This window comes from Abrus precatorius, unplaced genomic scaffold (genome assembly GCF_003935025.1).
Source record: "Abrus precatorius isolate BTA unplaced genomic scaffold, Abrus_2018 Scaffold7, whole genome shotgun sequence".
In the NCBI taxonomy this organism is placed as follows: Eukaryota; Viridiplantae; Streptophyta; class Magnoliopsida; order Fabales; family Fabaceae; genus Abrus; species Abrus precatorius.
In genome coordinates, this window is record NW_020874417.1 from 19,269,926 (window position 1) to 19,290,221 (window position 20,296).

General features: G+C 40.2%; 1 protein-coding gene across 3 annotated transcripts in view; it reads left to right on the forward strand.

The window, feature by feature from the left end:
* The window catches only part of LOC113871218 (ABC transporter G family member 24-like), a 30,574-nt gene extending 19,999 nt beyond the window's left edge, over positions 1–10,575 (forward strand). For 2 of the 3 annotated variants that reach the window (XM_027508156.1, XM_027508154.1), the window contains 3 exons: positions 2,655–2,944; positions 3,030–3,163; positions 10,115–10,575. In XM_027508156.1, coding sequence (XP_027363957.1) covers positions 2,655–2,944; positions 3,030–3,163; positions 10,115–10,271 — 581 coding nt within the window. In that variant the 3' untranslated portion in view covers positions 10,272–10,575. The remainder of the gene's footprint in view (positions 1–2,654; positions 2,945–3,029; positions 3,164–10,114) is intronic. The other variant, XM_027508155.1, reaches the window with a different exon arrangement.
* Positions 10,576–20,296: the final 9,721 nt, after the last annotated feature.

Genomic DNA, 20,296 nt, shown 5'->3' on the forward strand with positions numbered 1-20,296 from the left:
GAGGAGCTTTGGCTCTAGGGGATTCTTGTAATCCTGATTCCTATCATAATCAATAAAATATCCTTTTCTTTTTCTTCAATTATCTGAGTATAGATTTTGGACCCTAATAATTGGTCTGACTTGCCGGATCACCTTTCGATGCATACGAGATCAGTGGAGAGCATGGAGGCATTAGAGGCAAGAATTCAGAGTATGGAGACCGCCTTTACGGACTATCGAGCGCTGATGAGAGAAGAGATGAAAGAGAGAGATGCGAAGCTCTTGGAGGACATACAAAGGTTATTCTAAACCAAAAACGAGGAGGGTCCGAATCTGAATTTGCATCCTCCCAGAACTGTACCCAATGACGAGGATGATTACCAAGCTTCAATCAAGAAGGTAGAACTACCTCAATTTGACGGGGTTGACCCCGTTGGGTGGATTTGCAGGGCTAAAACTTACTTCGATGTGCATGGCACTTCGGAGGAGATGAAAATCCGCCTCTCAAAGTTGAGCATGGATGATAATACTATCCATTGGTTTAATCTATGGCGGGATAAAGAAGACAATGCAACGTGGGAGCGCTTGAAGAGGTCCATGGTAACAAGATTTGGGGTCGGGAGGCTTGACAATCCCATTGAAGAGTTGGCTGCGGTTAAGCAAACCGATTCGGTTGAGGAATACATAGAAGCCTTCGAAATCCTTGCGTCGTAGGTGTCATCACCATTATCGGATGCTCATTTTTTGGGCTTCTTTATGAATGGTCTCCGGCCAGAAATCTGGAGAAAGGTGCGGTTGCTGTCCCCAACCTCCCGGACAGCAGTGATACGCATTGCCTGCTGGGTGGAGGAAGATCTGGTCGCTGATGGAAGGTTAGAAGCGTCGGAAGCAAAGAACAGGGGCTATTATGCACCTACTTCCTTGGGGAATCAACCATTTAATAGGGATCGAAGTATCACACCCTTTGTCCGCGACAACCTCAAGGTTGGAGAGAATTTGTAGGCAGGAAACTCCATGACGAGGCCCTTGGGTTCCTCGGGAGATCCAAATTCAAAAGGAAATTTCATGCGCATTTCCCAAACAAACGGGGGGCAATCTCGTGGTGTAAGACACCTTCCTTTGGAGGAGTTGATGGATTGTAAAAACGAAGGGCTTTGTTCCCGCTGTGCAGAGAAATTCGGCCCTCGCCATCAATGCTCCGAAAAATCGTTGAGGATAATCCTCTTAGATGAAGGAGAGGAGCAAGGAGAGGGTGGTGTTGTCGCGACTCTGGTAGCGGAAGAAGAGGAAAGTGAGGCCCCAATAATGTGACTGTCATCAAAAGTTAGTTTCCTTCATTCACTCTTGAGGACAAGAGTGAAAGTTCATGGGGTGGTATTGATGGGACCCAAAACAGCAATGAAGGCCTTTGGAATACAAGCCCTACAAGGCCCACTGTGTGGCGGGTTTACTCTCGTAGGAAGAAAGATAATAATCAATAATTAGGAAGTTTGTTATTATTCTATTTTATTATTATTCTGTTATTAGAATGCTGTTTTGAATTTGAATCAGTCAGTTAGGATATTCTGGTATTAGATTAAGTTTTGAATTTGAATAAGTCAGTTAGGATATTCTGTTATCAGATTAGGTTTGTTTTATTGTTCTTTATTTAAATGTTAGTTTGAGGAATGAAGGGAGAGTTTTTCGGCTAGACTTAGGAGAGGAGAATAACATTCTCTGAGAGGAGCTTTGGCTCTGGAGGATTCTTGTAATCCTGATTCCTATCATAATCAATAAAATATCCTTTTCTTTTTCTTCAATTATCTGAGTATAGATTTTGGACCCTAACAAATTCCCTCTACTTCGGATCTTTCTTTCATTAAGTACACCCACATTAGTCTAGGATGATCATCTATAAAAGTAACAAACAACCTTTTTCCAAGAGGAGTAGGATCATGACTGGGACCGCACACATCACTATGAATGAGAGTAAAAGAACTAGACTTTTTGTAGGGTTGAGTGGAGTAAGTAGAGCGATGATGCTTTGCCTATTGACAAGTTTCACAAGTAATTAAGGTTAACTCCATTGTTGGAATTATGCACTTATAGTAATAGGTAGATTTTATTTTATCATTATGGTTATCAGGGAATTGTATATTCTTGTAATCAATTGTAATTATCCCAGTATTTATGACACATTATAAATATATTCTCCAGTGTGCAAATTCATCAAGTATCTCTTGCTTTTCTCTATCTCTCAACAGACATGTTAATTAATGTTATTATTTCCATGAATAACAATGGTTAAAATTTATAATCTGACAACAAAGATTTCAAACTGCTAATAGTAACTCAGCATACAGCTTTGCTATATTGATCTTCCTCTGACTGTATAAAGTAGGTATTAAATAAAAAAGTGTATGCATTCATTATCTTGAAAACATAAAACACATATAATACTATATTTAGTAATTAGAAGGATTTAGAATTATTCCTCAACTTATATTTGCTTTGGTGCTGACAAGGTTACATGCTTTTAATCACACTTTTTGTTGAGCCTTGGGGTAAATCATGGAATATTTTTAATTGGATTTTCATTTTGGAATTAGAATACATTCAATATTTTTGAATTTGCAAATATACTTCAGAATTCGTCTGCAAAATGCTTTATTCTATGTTATCATTTTTGTTTTCAGCTCTTTTATGCAAAATTGCCGCCTTGAGATCATTTTCTCTTGATAAATTACACTACTGGAGGGAGAGTGATTCTGGCATGAGTAGCTTGGCTTATTTTCTCTCTAAAGACACAATGGATCAATTTAATTCAGTGGTCAAACCTGTGGTGTACCTCTCTATGTTCTATTTCTTTACATATCCAAGATCAACTTTTGCAGATAATTACATAGTGCTGCTTTGTCTTGTATACTGTGTGACTGGCATTGCATATGCATTAGCCATATTCTTTGAACCTGGTGCAGCACAGCTAGTGAGTATTAGTTATAACAAAACCCAATTCAAATTTTAATTATTATGTTTTCACTTGCTCTTTGACATGTTACTATTTCTTGCAGTGGTCAGTACTTCTACCGGTTGTTTTGACACTTATTGCAACACAACCAAAAGACAGTAAATTTTTGAAGGGTATAGCTAATTTATGCTATTCTAAGTGGGCATTAGAAGCATTCATAATTGCAAATGCTGAAAGGTAATTTGCTGTTAATTACAAGTATTGATTGAACTCTACTAGTTGTCCTGTGTGTTCCCTTGAAGCAATTTGCTAAATTGCCTGCATGTAGAGAAAAGTAAGCAAGTATTGCTTGTCACTTTGGGTGACTGTATGCATTGCAAGATAAACAAAGACAGGGGTTCTTGTGTTGGACATCCCCGGTAAAAAATGAGTTGCTTGGCTTTACTGCATTCAAAACCCGAGTAAACTATGAGATTGAGGTAGGGAACATAGAACATTTGAGACATTAATGGCAATCACTATGGAAATGGTATAATAATTAGAAGGATAAGTACATCATGTAAAAAATGGGTTGGAGTCAAACAGATTATTTTCTTTTTCAATCTACAAGTTGTGATTATTAGGAAGAGATTGCAAAATAGGGATGAGCAGGTATCAATATTTATGACTCTCTTAAGGAGGAACAGTGCGGTTGATAAGGAAGGCAATCAGCTACCATAAAGATAGTTCATGGAAGGAAGCACTTTTAGTATATGTCTTAATTTTGACCAAACACTTGGATAAAAATGTTGTTTTAGGTGGATCTAGAGGGGATAATCCTAACCATTTATCGAGAAGAATAAGTCTTTGCTGGAGGGGATCTAAACAAACATGTTGGAAGAGAAGATAAATATAGAAGGCCCATGGTGGATACAAGGTTTTAGAACAAAATAAGGAGGGAAAATTACTTTGGAAATTGCATATAAGCCTAAGATTTGATGATACCTAATTTGTTCAAGTAAAAGGAGTTAGTATTATGCTGTTGTTTTTAGAAATTGAAGATTAAAACATAGATTGATTACAACAAAAGTCGTTACCATTAGGGGAAACACACATTGATTATTTGCTTTAAATAATGATGGATGGCAAAATGATAATATAGGAGAGAATATTGGAGTAGCATGGTGTAGTGGTTCTAGGAAAGATGAACAATCGAAGAACTGAAACAATAGGGATCCCAATGAAAAGAATGGGAACCGAAGAATTGTATTGATTGAAGGAGAAGATACAAGGCAATTTCTTACACAAAATGAATGCTAATCAACTATTTTTGTTATCCAGCTATATATAGCTGGTTCATAACTAACGATTCCAACTAACTCCTATTTTTGGGACTTAACAGAAAACGTTTCCTATCTCACTTACTGACTATATTTGTATAAAACCCCATAATTCACTAATATCCTACATCATAGCATCTATAGTGGAAAAGATGATTAAGAATCGTTTAAGGTGGTTCTGTCATGTGCAAAGAAGACCTTTGGAAGCACTAGTAAGGAGAGTGATTTGCATGACTCTTAGTTCGATAAAGAGAGGTCGAGGGAGACCCAAAAGAAACTTAGACAAAGATATTAAAAGAGACCTTTTGATTAACAAGATTTTTGAAAATTTAGTTTTTGACTAAGTTCAATGACATTGTATGATCCATGTAGCTGACTTCTCCTAGTGAGATAAGACTTGATTGTTGTTATAATGATAGATAATAAATGTGATGTAATGATTGTAAGATGTTGCCTTCAGATTGTTTAATGAACTAGCATAGGACAATGATGCTAGATGTACATATGATGGATACAAGCCTTTGAAGGATGAAGTTTGTAATGCTCAAAGAAGTTAAAAAGTTAAGGGGTGGAATTTTTTTAGTGCCTAGGACCAACTCTAACAAAATCTCAAGTTGTTTGGTGAAATGAGAAGACTCAAGCTTGTAACTAGTTTTTATGTCTAATAAGCTCCCTAATGCAAAGCTAGTTAGACGATACACATCCCCACCTATCTGCATTGAAATACCAACTTATATTTTGAAGATTGGGGCGTTGTCTAAATCTTAGACCAGGTGGTAACGTGGTCATATAAGTTTTGATACAATATCAATGAATAATTATTCCCAAGCTTTAGTTTCATGAATGATTTTTGTTCAAAGAGAAAGAAATAAAGAACATTGATGAAATTTGTGTATCAACTACACAATGGGTTGGATATTTATATTGATAATAAAGATTAGCAGTGATTACAAAATAATTATAGAATATACAATTATCTAATTAATATAATTACAAAGATACCAATTTTCCTAATTGACATATTCACACATATTTAACACTCTCCCTTGATCTAGATCATATAAGTCATATGCATTAAACTTGTCACATTTGTACTTAATACGAGGATCTTTAAAAGATTTGGTGAATACATTTGCAGTTTGAAGAGATTAAGAGAGAAAGAGCATAGAGAGAGAGAGAGACAGATTAGTGTGCTGGAATTGGATACTCTACAATGTGTAGAGATCCTTATATTTATAAGAATACATATGTAACTCTACTGAGCCAAGTCTGTTATTATAATATTAAAATAAACCCTAATCCTAATACATTTATTCTAGTTATTCATAACACTTTCCCTCAAGCTAGAGCATAGATATTAATCATGCCTAGCTTGTTACAAATATAATTGCTACGTGTCCCATTTAAAGCTTTTGTAAACACATCTGTTAGTTGGTCGCCTGTCCTAACATGAGAGATGAATATAAGCTTCTTCTAAACTTTTTCTTGAATAAAGTGACAGTCTATCTCAATATGTTTCGTCCATTCATGAAAAATTGGATTGGAGGCAATGTGTATCGCTGCTTGGTTGTCGCACCAAAGTTGCATTGGCCTAGTGCTATCAAATCCTATCTCTTCCAGCATATGTTTCAACCACATTAACTCACAAGTAGTCTAAGCCATCGCCTTGTATTCTGATTCTGCACTTGATCTTGAAACAACGATCTGCTTCTTACTTTTTCACAAAATTAAATTACATCCTAAGAACACACAATATCAGGTAGTAGATTTTTTGTTGGTAGATCTTGCCCAATCGGCATCAGAAAATGCCTCTATCTGTGCATGTCCATGATCTTTGTACACAATTCCTTTTCCTAATGCTTTCTTCAAATACTTCACAATGTGAATTAATGCTTCCCAACAAGTATTCATCAGAGATGACATAAATTGGCTAACAACACTTACTGGAAAAGCAATATCCGGCCTCGTGATAGTCAAGTAATTTAGCTTGCCTATTAATCTTTTGTATTTCCGTGGATCTACAAAAGGAACTCCATCTGCTGTTAGTTTCACTCTTAGCTCCATAGATGTCTCACATGGTTTAGCTCCTTTTAGTCCTGTCTCAGTTAATGTCTAAGACATATTTTCTTTGTGAAAGGAAGATTCTTTGCTTGGAGTACATGACTTCAATACCCAAGAAGTATTTCAGAATTCCTAAGTTTTTTGTCTGAAACTTAGTTTGAAGATGTAACACCTAAATTACTGCCAAGATCCTATCTCCTAAAAATATATGTATTTAGACTTCCCTAAGATAGTGTACCCAATTGAACATGAACAAGGAATTATTCATTCGACATTAGTGTGGAACTAAACAACAATTTCACAATTTAATTCATAGGTGAGGGTACATTATCCTTCATTTCTTCATTCAATCTGTTCGTTACCAAATCATGCATATTGTATTACGTTTTACTAGTGTACTTGAAATTTCTTCAAATTAATTTCTTTTTATGAAAGAGATAAAGGTGAGTGCTCAACATCACATGCTTCGTGGAATGGAATTCTGAAATCATAATGAGAGACATGTAAATAGGGACAAAATTTTGATTTTGTGCATATACGTCCCTAGTGTAAACGGTTCAAGGTAAACCATCGTAAAACAAAAAAAAGAGAAGACCTCATGGTTCAGTATTTCAAAATTAATTATAAACAGCCCCCAAAAAGAAAGGAAAGTATAAAACTTAAGAGCAGTGTTCATCCATGACAAAAAAAAATAAAAATCTACATATAAAACTCTGGTGGAAAGGAATCCTCACTAGGATCAGATTCCATTCCATCAGAATCAGATGCAGCATCCACAGGCTGAGGGCGAAGAGAGGGTGGTAAGTCGTCCGGGTCGCTGTCAATCCAACCGATGCTAGGCGGTGGCGATCTCGAGGTGGGTGGCAGTGGTGGAGAAGGGTGTCGGGTGGAAGGTCCAGCTTCGTCGGAAGGTGGCGCCTGAATATCGAGAGGTTGACGAGGGACTGGCCTGACGGAAGACGCAACCACTCCAATGTCTTTCCATTCAGGTGTGGGCGCAGGAGTAGGGCTAGGACAGGGGCTGGGTTCAGGGTCAAGGTCAATGATAGTTTTACCTTTATCCACAAAAGTCTTAAGACGTTTGGCGGGAGGTTCATGAGACGGTGGAGAAGAGGGAGGTGTATGAATGATGATACTCCGTTCGGGTGGTAGGGGCACGGAGATTTCGGCAAAAATGTGGTCCATCCAGTTGGGCTTCCATTCGCCTTCAGTGAGAGGTCCCATGGACATGGAGACCATTCCCTGGTACGTCAAGCGGCGCGTTGCTAGGTCGTAGATCCATCCCTCCTTTCCTCCCGAATCCTCTCCCCAAATCCTCGCTCGGAGTGGGTCCATCTGCCATGCATTCATGCAACACACAACAACAGCAAGACAAGACGCAACACCAGACAAAAACAGAACAAAAAGGGTGAGCTCAATACATTCAATTATCAAAAATCGAATAAGTAAGAAAATCAGCATAATAGTAACGAACCTACTGACTTATAGTTCAATAATCACATTATCATAACATAATATTCATCAAACAGCCACAACGCAAATAAAGTGAATGAGTTCCATTATACTCAAGGTAATTGAAACGTCACTACTTCAGTTTGTTCCCACTATTCCTCCAGTCAAGGTGATCGGAGACCCTCGTTCCCTACAAGCACACATTGTATGTAATCCATCAAGAATATTCTCCCAACTTAACCATTTCGGTTCCTCAGGAACGAGTCCTTCCACGATCCTCGGTAATGCTTGCTCGCGTCAGGATTAGTGGAGGTTTCGATGGCGACGTGTCCCGGCCGCGGTGAGCTATTTCGCACCATTGGGGCAACCCCCCTCCACTACCCCCAAGGTTCTTCCCTCAAACCTGAACACTCACATCCCTCAGTTGTGCTAGACTGCGACCTTGACTCTCCATCCTCCATATCATGCACATAAAGAGTTTCGTAACCGCATCCTCCTTACACCATTTTTGAACGCACATTAAATTCCTAAAGGTCACAAACCACATATCCAAATCCATGTTCATAAGAGTTGGTACGTTCAAAGAATAAAAGAACCATTCGTTCACGGTCCAAGAATAAAAGAAAAAGGAGAGAAGATGGAGATAGTTATAAAAATTTTGTTGAAATATCATAGTCGAAATGTACCTTAACAAACAAAATGATCATCAAAGAATCATGGCAATAACCACAAGTTTAATCACACATGCAACTCATTTCTACCACAAATTTTTCGTAAAATAGTGATTAGGTGGTAGGAGAATTCTTTCATGGTTAAGAAAAAGGGTTCCTTGGTCATACAGAATCAAACCAAGAGAAAAAGGTGAGTAATTTCTCAGCTAAAACAAAAAGGAAGAAGGGTAGTCGATGAAAACCGAAAAGAACACAAGGATTCATACAAAGATTTCAATATTATCAACATGCAAAACTATTTCAGCTTCAATCAAGTTCACGCAAGTTACAAAACATGGATTTTTAAAACACCATCCAAATAGAATTACCACGAGATGAAGGAAAATGGTTTGCATGAAATTCTAATTGATGAAGGTCGGAGACGAAAACAAGAAGAGAGTGCATGCAGAGTTTACAAGTTAACGAACAACCACATGCATTCAAGCGCAAACAAGAGCTCCCCTATCAAAATATGGCAGTCCAAGAGGTGGCGGCTGTATTTATTTAGGGTAACCTGGAACAATGGAATTGCATTAAGTATACTTAATTTGGGGCTAGAATCCTAGGCTATTAAATTCGATTCTCCCCCCCTCCCCGGACATGAATGAATTTTCGGTTACTAGCACTAAATGAGGAAAGATTAAAACTTGCCTCTTGGGTCCTTTGTAGTACACGTGACTTCTAGGGTAAAAAAAAAAATAGATGATGGCTCTCATTAATGGTCTAACTTAGTGTGCATGGTACCAGAATACTGGAAGACTTAAGTACATCCACTATTAGAATCTAATGAACATTCAATATAAATAAAGAAAGTTACACGTGCAGTTCCACTTAAATTTAAGAAAGCACATCACACAATCAAATAATAAGAATTAAAAGAACTATGTAACATTAATAACAATCATCAAGGGAATGAAAGAAATAGGGTCCATTCATCTGACTCAAAAGACTATCTCGCCCCCAGGCTAATCTCACTAACCTTGGGTTAAGTCAAGGTAACTTCATCACATAATCATATAGATATACACCCTGGGAGAAAGAGAAAGAGCATAGAGAGAGAGAGAGACAGATTAGTGTGTTGGAATTGGATACTCTACAATGTGTAGAGACTCTTATAGTTATAAGGATACATATATAACCCTACTGGGCCAAGTCTGTTATTATAATATTAAAATAAAACCTAATCCTAATACGTTTATTCTAGCTATTCATGACACAGTTGATCACTTTGATGAAACTTGTGGTGATGACTTTGCATAGGATCTTCTCATGAATAAAGTGACAAATAATCTCAATGTATTTTGTTCTTTTGTGAAAGATTGGATTAAAGGCAATATGCAAGGTTGACTGGTTATCCTTTCTCTTTACATCAAGGAAAGTAAAGAGAAAGAGAAGCTTTTGATATATTCTTTGTTTTTCTTTTGATAAATCCTAACTATTGTCTTTAAGCTACTAGTCAAGAAATTAAAAGAGAAAACTTTTTATTAAAATTGCTTTTAATGCATACTCACCATAATATTCAGTACACTCAACGTAATTTTTAGTAGTTTTTTTATTTATTACTGTTCAGTGAAAAAAAATATCATGTACTCATGAAACAGTTATGGATAACTTGAGGTATTTATTAACTGTTACTTTATTTGTAGGTATGATGGAGTGTGGCTCCTAACTCGTTGTGGTTCACTAATGAAAAGTGGCTATAATCTTCATGATTGGAGTTTGTGCATATCCATCCTCATTCTTATGGGGGTAATTGCTCGGGCAGTAGCATTTTTCTGTATGCTTACTTTTCAAAAGAAGTAAGGCCTAATCTGCGAGTTATTTACAAATGGAGTGTGCAAATTGGAAGGAAAGCACGTGTTTCATGTTCAATTGCGTTAGGATTCTCAGCATTCAAGAATGTCTGATTAATTTTCGGGGCTAATGTTGATTATTTGACACGAGATCGTGCGTGTTTCAATTCTTAAGATCATATTATGTATAGATATTCTGCCTAAATTCATGATCTACTATTTTGATATGATACGTTTGTATATGGCTAGTTTTAGTGTGTTTGTTATAGCAATGTAATAGTATTTAATGCTATAATCGATCTTTTCATGTTTTTCCTTTTTCTTTTTTGTAAATTTGGTATTATAAATTATCAACTAGACTCGAGAATAAAGCAAAATGATGTTGCAGGAGAAATTAGAAGAAAAAGAATAGTTAATAGTTTTATTTAATTAAAAAATTTTCTAATTCAGATTTTTAATCATTTCATATTTTTAACATTATTAATTAGTTACATTTAAATTTGTAGGCAAATTTCATGAAATTTTTTTTGATAAACTGCCTCGAATGTTAAAGAACTACATTGAAAGGCAAAATTGATAGAATGTCACTTGAGAATTGTTTCAAAGAAGAAAAGGAATAGAGAGGGGAAAAAAAGGACAATACTATGAAGAAATTCTACTTGTGCAGCAAGAGGGGTGAGAAAGGAAGCTAATAAAGTAGGGAACCTAGAACAACGATTAAGAGTGAATGGAGGCAGCAGAGAAGTAGGGTCATGGTATAAGTATTCCATATTTGCTCAAGTTCTGGATTTTGTCTCGCTTTGGTGTCTTTTTGCTTAGCGGCTAGGTAACACATGTAAACCTCATCTTGAGATGCTGAAACTCCTTGGAAGTGACTTATAAGACTCAAAGAAAGGATTCTCTGCAGCTCTTTCTCCTTTAGACACTTCTAGGCGCCTTTAGGCACAAGTTTTGGATTTTGTCTCGCTTTAGTCACTTTTTACTTAACGGCTAAGAAACACGTGTAGAACTCGTCTCGAGCCACTGAAACACTTTGGAGCTGACTCCTAGAACTTCAAGGAAGGGTTTCCCACCGCTCTCTCCCATCTTCGCACTTCCTGACGCCTTTATGCTGAAGTTCCAATTTTGGTCCCCTTTGGCTTAGCGGATAAGGAACGCGTGCAAACTTCGTCTGAAGCAACTCAACCTCTTTAGAACTGACTCTTAGGACAAAAAGCAAGGGTTTCACACCACTCTCTCTCCTCCCGGTGCTTCCTGGTGCATTTTGGCCTCCTGGTGCATTTTGGCCTAAGTTTAGATTTTCGTCCGCTTTTACTTAGAGGGTAAGGAACACGTGCAAAATTCATCTCAGGCCGCTCAAACTCCTTGGAGGTGACATCTAGGACTCAAAGAAATAGTTCCCAGCCACTTTCTCCCTCTTGGGCTTTCCTGGCAACTTTGGGCCTAAGTTTAAATTTTGGGTCTCATCTTGGTCCCCTTTTGCTTAGCGGCTAAAGAACGCGTGCGAACCCCGTCTGAGGCAGCTCAAACTCCTTGGAACTGACTCTTAGGACTCGAAGGAAGGGCTTCCCACCTTCTCTCTCATTTTGGTGCTTTCTGACGCCTTTGAGCCCAAGTTCTAATTTGAGTGTCATTTTGGTCCCTTTTTACTTAGCGGCTAAAGACCGCGTGCAAACCTCGTCTAAGGCAGCATAAACTCCTTGGAACTGACTCCTAGGACTAAAAGCAAAGGTTTTGCACCGCTCTCTCTCCTCTTGGCGCTTCCTGGTGCATGTTGGCCCAACTTTACATTTTGGTCCGTTTTTGCTTTGCGGGCAAGGAACGCGTGCAAAACTCGTCTTGGACCGTTGAAACTCCATGGAAGTGACTTCTGGGATTCAAAGGAATAGTTTTGCACCGCTCTCTCCCCTGCTCACGCTTCCTGGTGCATTTAGCCCTAAGTTTGGATTTTGGTCCCATTTCTCTTAACGGCTAAGGAACGTGTGCAAACCTCGTCTGACGCAGCTCAAACTCCTTGGAACTAACTCCTAGGACTCAAAGCAAAGGTTTCCCACCGCTCTCTCCCCTCCTAGCGCTTTTTGGTGCATTTTTGCCCAAGTTTGGATTTTAGTCCCTTTTTGCTTAGCAGGTAAGAAACGCGTGCAAAACTCGTCTTGGACCGCTGACACTCAATGGAAATGACTTCTGGGACTGAAAGGAATAGTATCCCACCGCTCTTTGCCCTCCTGACGCTTTGTTGTGCATTTAGCCCTAAGTTTGGATTTTGGTCCCATTTCTCTTAGTGGCTAAGGAACATGTGCAAACCTCGTTTGACGGAGCTCAAACTTCTTGGATTTGACTCCTAGGACTCGAAGGAAGGATTTCTCACCATTTCTCCCATCTTGGCGCTTTCTAACGCCTTTGCGCCTAAGTTCCAATTTGGGTCTCATTTTGGTCCCTTTTTTCTTAACGGCTAAGGAATGTGTGCAAACCTCGTCTGACGTAGTTGAAACTCCTTGGAAATAACTACTAGGACTCAAAGCAAGTGTTTCCCAGCGCTCTCTCCCTTCCTAGCGCTTCTTGGTGCGTTTTGGCCTAAGTTTGGGTTTTGGTCCCTTTTTGCTTAGTGAGTAAGGAACGCGTGTAAACATCGCCTGACGCAACTCAAACTCCTTCGAAATGACTCCTAGGACTCAAAGCAAGGGTTTCCCACCGCTCTCTCCCCTCCCAGCGCTTTTTGGTGCATTTTTGCTTAGGTTTGGATTTTGGTCCCTTTTTGCTTAGCGGGTGAGGAACACGTGTAAACATTGTCTAACGCAGCTCAAACTCCTTCGGAATGACTCCTAGGACTCAAATAAAAGGTTTCCCACCGCTCTCTCCCCTCCTAGCGCTTCTTTGTGCAGTTTGGCCCAAGTTTGGATTTTGGTCCCCTTTTGCTTAGCGGGTAAGGAACGCGTGTAAACATCATCTGAGGTAGCTCAAACTCCTTCGAAATGACTCCTAGGAGTCAAAGGAAGGGTTTCCCACCGCTCTCTCCACTTCTGGCGCTTCTTGGCGCCTTTGGGCCCAAGTTCTAATTTGGGTGTCATTTTGGTCCCCTTTTGCTTATCGACTAAGGAACGCGTGCAAAACTCATCTCAGGCGGCTCAAACTCCTTGGAGGTGACATCTAGGACTCAAAGAAATAGTTCCCAGCCGCTTTCTCCCCTCCTGGGGTTTCCTGGCGACTATAGGCCCAAGTTTCAATTTTGGTTCTCATTTTGGTCCCCTTTTGTTTAGTGGCTAAGGAACGCGTGCAAACCCCGTTTGAGGCAGCTCAAACTCCTTGGAACTGACTCTTAGGACTCGAAGGAAGGGTTTTCCACCGTCTCTCCCATCTTCGTGCTTTTTGACACCTCTGGGCCAAAGTTCCAATTTAGGTCTCATTTTGGTCCCTTTTTGCTTAGCGGCTAAGGATCACGTGCAAACCTTGTCTGAGGCTGCTCAAACTCCTTGGAACTGACTCCTAGGACTAAAAGCAAAGGTTTCGCACCGCTCTCTCTCCTCCTGTCGCTTCATGGTGCATTTTGGCCCAAGTTTAGATTTTGGTCCCCTTTTGCTTTACGGGTAAGGAACGTGTGCAAAACTCGTCTCAGGCCGCTCATACTCCTTGGACGTGGCTCCTAGGGCTCAAATGAAGAGATCCTGACCGCTCTCTCTCCTCCTGGCTCTTCTTCGCCACTTTGGGCTCAAGTCTTAATTTGGGTCTCATTTTGCAAAGCAGCCAAGGAACACGTGCAATCCTTGTTTGATGCAGCTCAAACTTCTTGGAACTGACTCCTAGGACTCAAAGCAAAGGTTTCCCACCGCTCTCTCCCCTCCTGGCGCTTCCTGGTACATTTTGTCCCAACTTTGGATTTTGGTCCACTTTTGTTTAGCGGGTAAGGAACGCGTGCAAAACTCGTCTTGGGCCACTGAAACTCCATGGAAGTGACTTCTGGGACTCAAAGGAATAGTTTCACACTGCTCTCTCCCCTCCTGACGCTTCCTGGTGCATTTAGCCTTAAGTTTGGATTTTGGTCCCATTTCTCTTGGCGGGTAAGGAACATGTGCAAACCTTGTCTGACGCAGCTCAAACTCCTTGGATTTGACTCCTAGGACTCGAAGGAAGGGTTTCCCAGCATCTCTCCCATCTTGGCGCTTTCTGACGCCTTTGGGCCCAAGTTCCAATTTGAGTCTCATTTTGGTCCCTTTTGCTTAGTGGCTAAGGAACGTCTGCAAACCTCGTGTGACGCAGCTCAAACTCCTTGGAACTAACTCTTAGGAGTCAAAGCCAAGGTTTCCCACCGCTTTCTCCACTCCTAGCGCTTCTTGGTGCATTTTGGCCTAAGTTTGGATTTTGGTCTCCTTTTGCTTAGCGGGTAAGGAACGCATGTAAAAATCGTCTGACATAGTTCAAGCTCCTTCGAAATGACTCCTATGACTCAAAAGAAGGGTTTCCCACTGTTCTCTCTACTTCTGGCGCCTTTGGGCTCAAGTTCCAATTTGGTTCTCATTTTGGTCCCCTTTTGCGTAGCGGCTAAGGAACACGTGCAAAACTTATCTCAGGTCCCTCAAACTCCTTGGAGGTGACTTCTAGGACTCAAAGAAATTGTTCCAGGCTGCTTTCTCCCCTCCTGGAGTTTCCTGGCGACTTTGGGTCCAAGTTTCAATTTGGGTCTCATTTTGGTCCTTTTTTGCTTAGCGGCTAAGGAATGCATGCAAACCCTGTCTGAGGCAGCTCAAACTCCTTGGAACTGACTCCTAGGATTCAAAGGAAGGGTTTCCTGTTGTCTCTCCGATCTGGGCGCTTGCTAACGCCTTTGGGCCCAAGTTCCAATTTAGGTCTCATTTTGGTCCCCTTTTGCTTAGCAGCTAAGGACCGCGTGCAAACCTCGTCCAGGCAGCTCAAACTCCTTCGCACCGGTCTCTCTCTTCCGGGCTCTTCCTGGTGACTTTGGGCCCAAGTTTCATTTTGGTCCCCTTTTGCTTAGCTGCCAAGGAACACGTGCAAAACTCGTCTTGGCCCCTTGAAACTTCTTGGAAGTGACTCCTGGGACTCAAAGGAAAGGTTTCCTACTGCTCTCTCCCATCTTGGCGCTTCCTGACACCTTTGGGCCCAAGTTTAAATTTGGCTCTTCTCTGGGTCCTCTTTTGCTTAGCGGCTAAGAAACACGTGCAAAACTCATCTTGGCCCCTTGAAACTTCTTGGAATTGACTCTTGGGACTCAAAGGAAGGGTTTCCCACCGTTCTCTCCCCTCCTAGCGCTTCCTGGCGCAATTAGGCCCTAGTTTGGATTTTGGTCCCCTTTTGCTTTGGGGGAAAGGAACGCATGCAAAACTCGTCTTTGCCACTTGAAACTCCTTGGAAGTGACTCGTGGGACTCAAAGGAAGGGTTTCCTACCACTCTTTCCCTTCCTAGCGCTTCCTGGTGCATTTAGGCCCCAGCTTGGATTTTGGTCCCCTTCTTCTTATCGGCTAAGGACCGCATGCAAAACTCGTCTTGCCTTGCTGAAACTCTTTGAAGTGACCCCTGGGACTCAAAGGAAGCGTTTCCCAATGCTCTCCCCCTCCTGGCGCTTTCTGGCACATGTAGGCCCCAGTTTGGATTTTGTTCCCGTTTTGCTTATCAGGTAAGGAACGAGTGCAAAACTTGGCTTGCGCCGTTGAAACTCCTTGTAGGTGACTCCTAGTGCTCAAAGGAAGAGTTCCTGACCGCTCTCTCCCCTCCTGGCGCTTCCTAGCGCCCTTGGGCTTAAATTCCAATTTGGGCCTCATTTTGGTCCTTTTTTGCTTAGTAGCTAAGGAATGCCTGCAAACCTCGTCTGAGGCAGATCAAACTCCTTGGAAGAGGCTCCTGGGACTCAAATGAAGGGTTTCGCACCACTCTCTCCACTCTTGACGCTTCCTGGTGCATTTAAGGCCAAGTTTGGATTTTGGTCTGCTTTTGCTTAACAGTTAAGGAACGCGCGCAAACCTCATTTGACGCAGCTCAAACTCCTTGGAACTGACTCCTAGGACTCAAAGCAAAGGTTTGCCACCGCTCACTCCCCTCCTGGCGCTTCCTGGTGCATCTTGGCCCAAGTTTGGATTTGTTTCCTTTTCGCTTAGCAGAGTGAGGAACGCGTACAAAACTCGTCTTGTCCCCTTGAAACTTCTTGGAAGTGACTCCTGGGACTCAACATAATAGTTTCACACTGCTCTCTCCCCTCCTGACGCTTTTTGGTGCATTTAGGCCCGAGTTTGGATTTTGGTCTCCTTTTGCTTAGCAGGTAAGGAATGCGTGCAAACCTCGTCTTAGGCACCTCAAACTCCTTAGAACTGATTCCTAGGATTCAAAGGTAGAGATCTTAACTACTCTCTCCTGTCCTGGCGCCTTTGTCCCCAAGTTCGAATTTGGGTCTCATTTTGGTCCCCTTTTACTTAGCGACTAAGGACCGTATGCAAAACTCGTCTTGACTCATTGAAACTCTTTGGAATTGACCCTTGGGACTCAAAGGAAGGGTTTTCCAATGCTCTCTTCCCTCCTGGCGCTTTTTGTCGCATTTAGGCTGCAGTTTAGATTTTGGTCCCCTTTTGCTTAGAGGGAAAGGAATGCGTGCAGAACTCGTCTCAAGCTGCTTAAACTCCTTATAGGTGACTCCTAGGGCTCAAAGGAAGAGTTCTTGACCACTCTCTCCCCTCTTGGCTCATCCTGGCGCCTATGGGTTTAAATTCCAATTTGCGCCTCATTTTGGTCCCCTTTTGTTTATCGGGTAAGGAACGCATGCAAAACTCATCTTGGGCTGCTAAAACTCCATGAAAGTGACTCCTAGGATACAAAGGAATAGTTTCCCGCCGCTCCCTCCCCTCCTGACACTTCGTTGTACATTTAGGCCCAAGTTTGGATTTTGGACACCTTTTACATGGTAGCTAAGGAACGCGTGCAAACCTCGTCTGTCTGACGCTGCTCAAACTCCTTTGAACAGACTCCTAGGACTCAAAGTAAGGGTTTCCCACCGCTCTCTCCCCTCCTAGCGCTTCCTGGTGCATTTAGGCCCAAGTTTGGATTTTGGTCCCTTTTTGCTTAGCGTGTAAGGAACGCGTGCAAACCTCGTCTGAGGCAGCTCAAACTCCTTGGAACTAACTCCTAAGACTCAAAGCAAGGGTTTCTCACCGCTCTCTCCCCTCCAGGCGCTTCCTGGTGCATTTTGGTCCAAGTTTGGGTTTTGGTCTCCTTTTGCTTAGTGGGTAAGGAACGCGTGCAAAACTCATCCAAGGCTGCTTATACTCCATGGAATTATGCTGCTGGAGTGCGTCATGCTGAATATTGGTCAGAAAATGGGAATGACCAAGGAGGAAATGCACCATACTCCTGATTTGGCAGAAAATGATCAATGCCTTCGCTCCTCAGTTTTTAAGGATCTGCCAATCTACAAAACTCACTTCCCACAGCCAGCTGAAGAAGTGGTAGAGGAGGAAGAAGAGGATGAAGAACAAGAATCAGAGGAAGAAGCAACCTCAGATAAAGAGGATGAAGCAGAAGATTAGATTAGGACTTTTAATTCTGTTTGTTTTTAATTTCAGTTTATGTAACTTTTAACAATTAGGAGTTTTTATTTCTGTAAATGCAGTTAGTTGTTCAGAACAATTTTAATGCTTTTCAGTTGTAATGAAGTTCAATTTCTTTAGTTTTAGAATTCTGCAATTTTAATTACCTTACTTTTCTAATAATTGATGGAATTTTTTATGTTTTGTGCAGAAAATGTCACAATCACACAGCACTTACACACAATGGATGCTGACACTTGCACAAGCTGCCATGAAATAGGGGTTAATTCTCTGCCTCTTATTCATGTGTTAGCTTCACAATACACTGAAAATGTTCAAAAAAATAAATAAATAAACTTAGTATAGATATTGAACTACTTTATGCGAATCAAATGAAGTATAATTGATAATTCTGTGAATTTTGTTTGATTTTGTTCTTTTTAAGTTGTTTTTCCCATTCTCAAAATGAAATCACACTTGTATTTTCAAAATGAGGCAGTCTTGCCACTGTGTGCATATAATTCTGAAAAAGGAATTGTGAGTTTAATTGATTAATATTTTCACTTACAAATCCCTAGTGAGACTTGAACTGCATGCTTTTCTTTCATGGGTGATTAATCATAATTTTGCTGCACCCTCTAGAACTTGCCTTGTTTCTTGATTGAATATGTAATTTTACAGTTCTCACATATATATGATGGAGGCCTTGTTTGATTATGCCTAGTCAGCCTAAATGAACCTCCCTTTGTGCTTGACTATCTTAGTTCACCCCTTTGAGCTTAATATCCCTTTCTTCATTTTTCCTCATTATAAGCCTTGATGAAAAATCAATTTTACCATTCAAAGGAAAAGAGGCATATTGAGTCTGATCAAGGAGGAGTTTAAAACTAAGTTTGAGGTGGCATCTAGATTTCTATTTGCTTGACGACAAGCAATGTTCTAAGTTTGGAGTGGAGAATAGCAAAGCTATCTAAGTTTTGATTTCAAAAAGAAAGAAAGAAAGAGCAAAGTACTGTAGAAAGATATGCAGCAAAGTTGTGAAAATAGCAAGTTGTGAGTTCAGAAGAAAGATTTGCAGCAAAGTACTGCAGAAAAAGGAAAAGAAAATCAATGAAAAGAAAATAGTGAATGAAAGCAAGAAAAAAATATTTAGAATTAGTGAGAAATAATGTAGTTCCATGCTAGTTTTAAATTCATTCACTCAAAATGTCTCTGATCTTTTGAAATTGCATGTATTGTTCCCCATTTTGTTCAATACCTACCTTAACCTTAGCCCTGTTATAACCTGAAAAAAGTCCTTTGGATGTGTGATTGACTGTATTAAGCATAGGAGATTGAGAATATGGGCAAGCATATGGTAGAGTGTGGTAAAAAAAAATTGATTTAGAGAGAAAACAGTACCTAAACACTGTTAAGTGCTGAGGGAAACACTTCTAGTGAGTTGTGATCATGCTTTTCAATGTTGCTCACATGAACTTTGTTGAGATATATGAACTTAGATAGCAATTTTCACTCAGAGTATGATTAATGCAGTGTGACTATCATGATGAGTAATTGGATGAACAACTTGATTGAAAATTTTGCAGCAAAACACAGAATTAGAAATTGGAAATTCTGAGAAAAGCAATTTATTAATTGAATTTGAAAATGGAGGAACTTACCCTTGGTTTAGTTTGATTTACTTGAGGACAAACAAAAATTCAAGTTTGGGGTAGTGATGAATGCATATTTTATTAGTATTTTAATATAGTTTTAACCCATTTGATAAGAAAAATATGTTAGAAAAAGCAGGAAAACTCAAAAAATTTAATGATTGAAGATTTTCTTTAAATACATAGTTGTTTTAGCATTTGTGAATTTTTTGTGTAGAATTTAAGAATTTTATCATGTTTTTGTAGGAAAATATGAACAAAGTGCATGAAAGATGGAAGATCAATGGAATGATAGAGGAAAAGTGGCAATTCTGGACTCAAAGAACAAGATTAATGGAAAGAAAGCTGGGCGTGATCACTATTGTTAGTAGAAGTGATCGTTCCAGAGCATAAATGAGGAATATAATCTAGGGGTGGTCACTCTTATCAGCGAAAGTGAGTGTTCCAGTGAGTTTCTCAAAAGAACACAATGAGTGTTACCACTCTTGCTGGCGAAAGTGAGCGTTCCAGAGGACTTCAATCTCAGCAAACTTGTGCATGACCACTCTCGCTGGCGAAAGTGAGCATTCCGGGAAGCTTCACACATAGCGAGTAGCGCGTGGTTATTCTAGCTGGTGAAGTGGATGTTCCAGAGAGAAGCGTATCAAGGCAAGTTGCGCGTGGTCACTCTTGTTCATGAAAGTGAACACGCACACTACTCGACCTCCTGCGTTGTCACTTTTATCAACAAAAGTGATAGTTCCATTCTTCCAGAAACTATATAAGCCTCTACGTGGCTACTCTTGTGAAGCAAAGTGATAACGTGCAGAGGCGAGAATTCTTATAAATACCAGAGCAAGCTCAGATTTCGGGATCT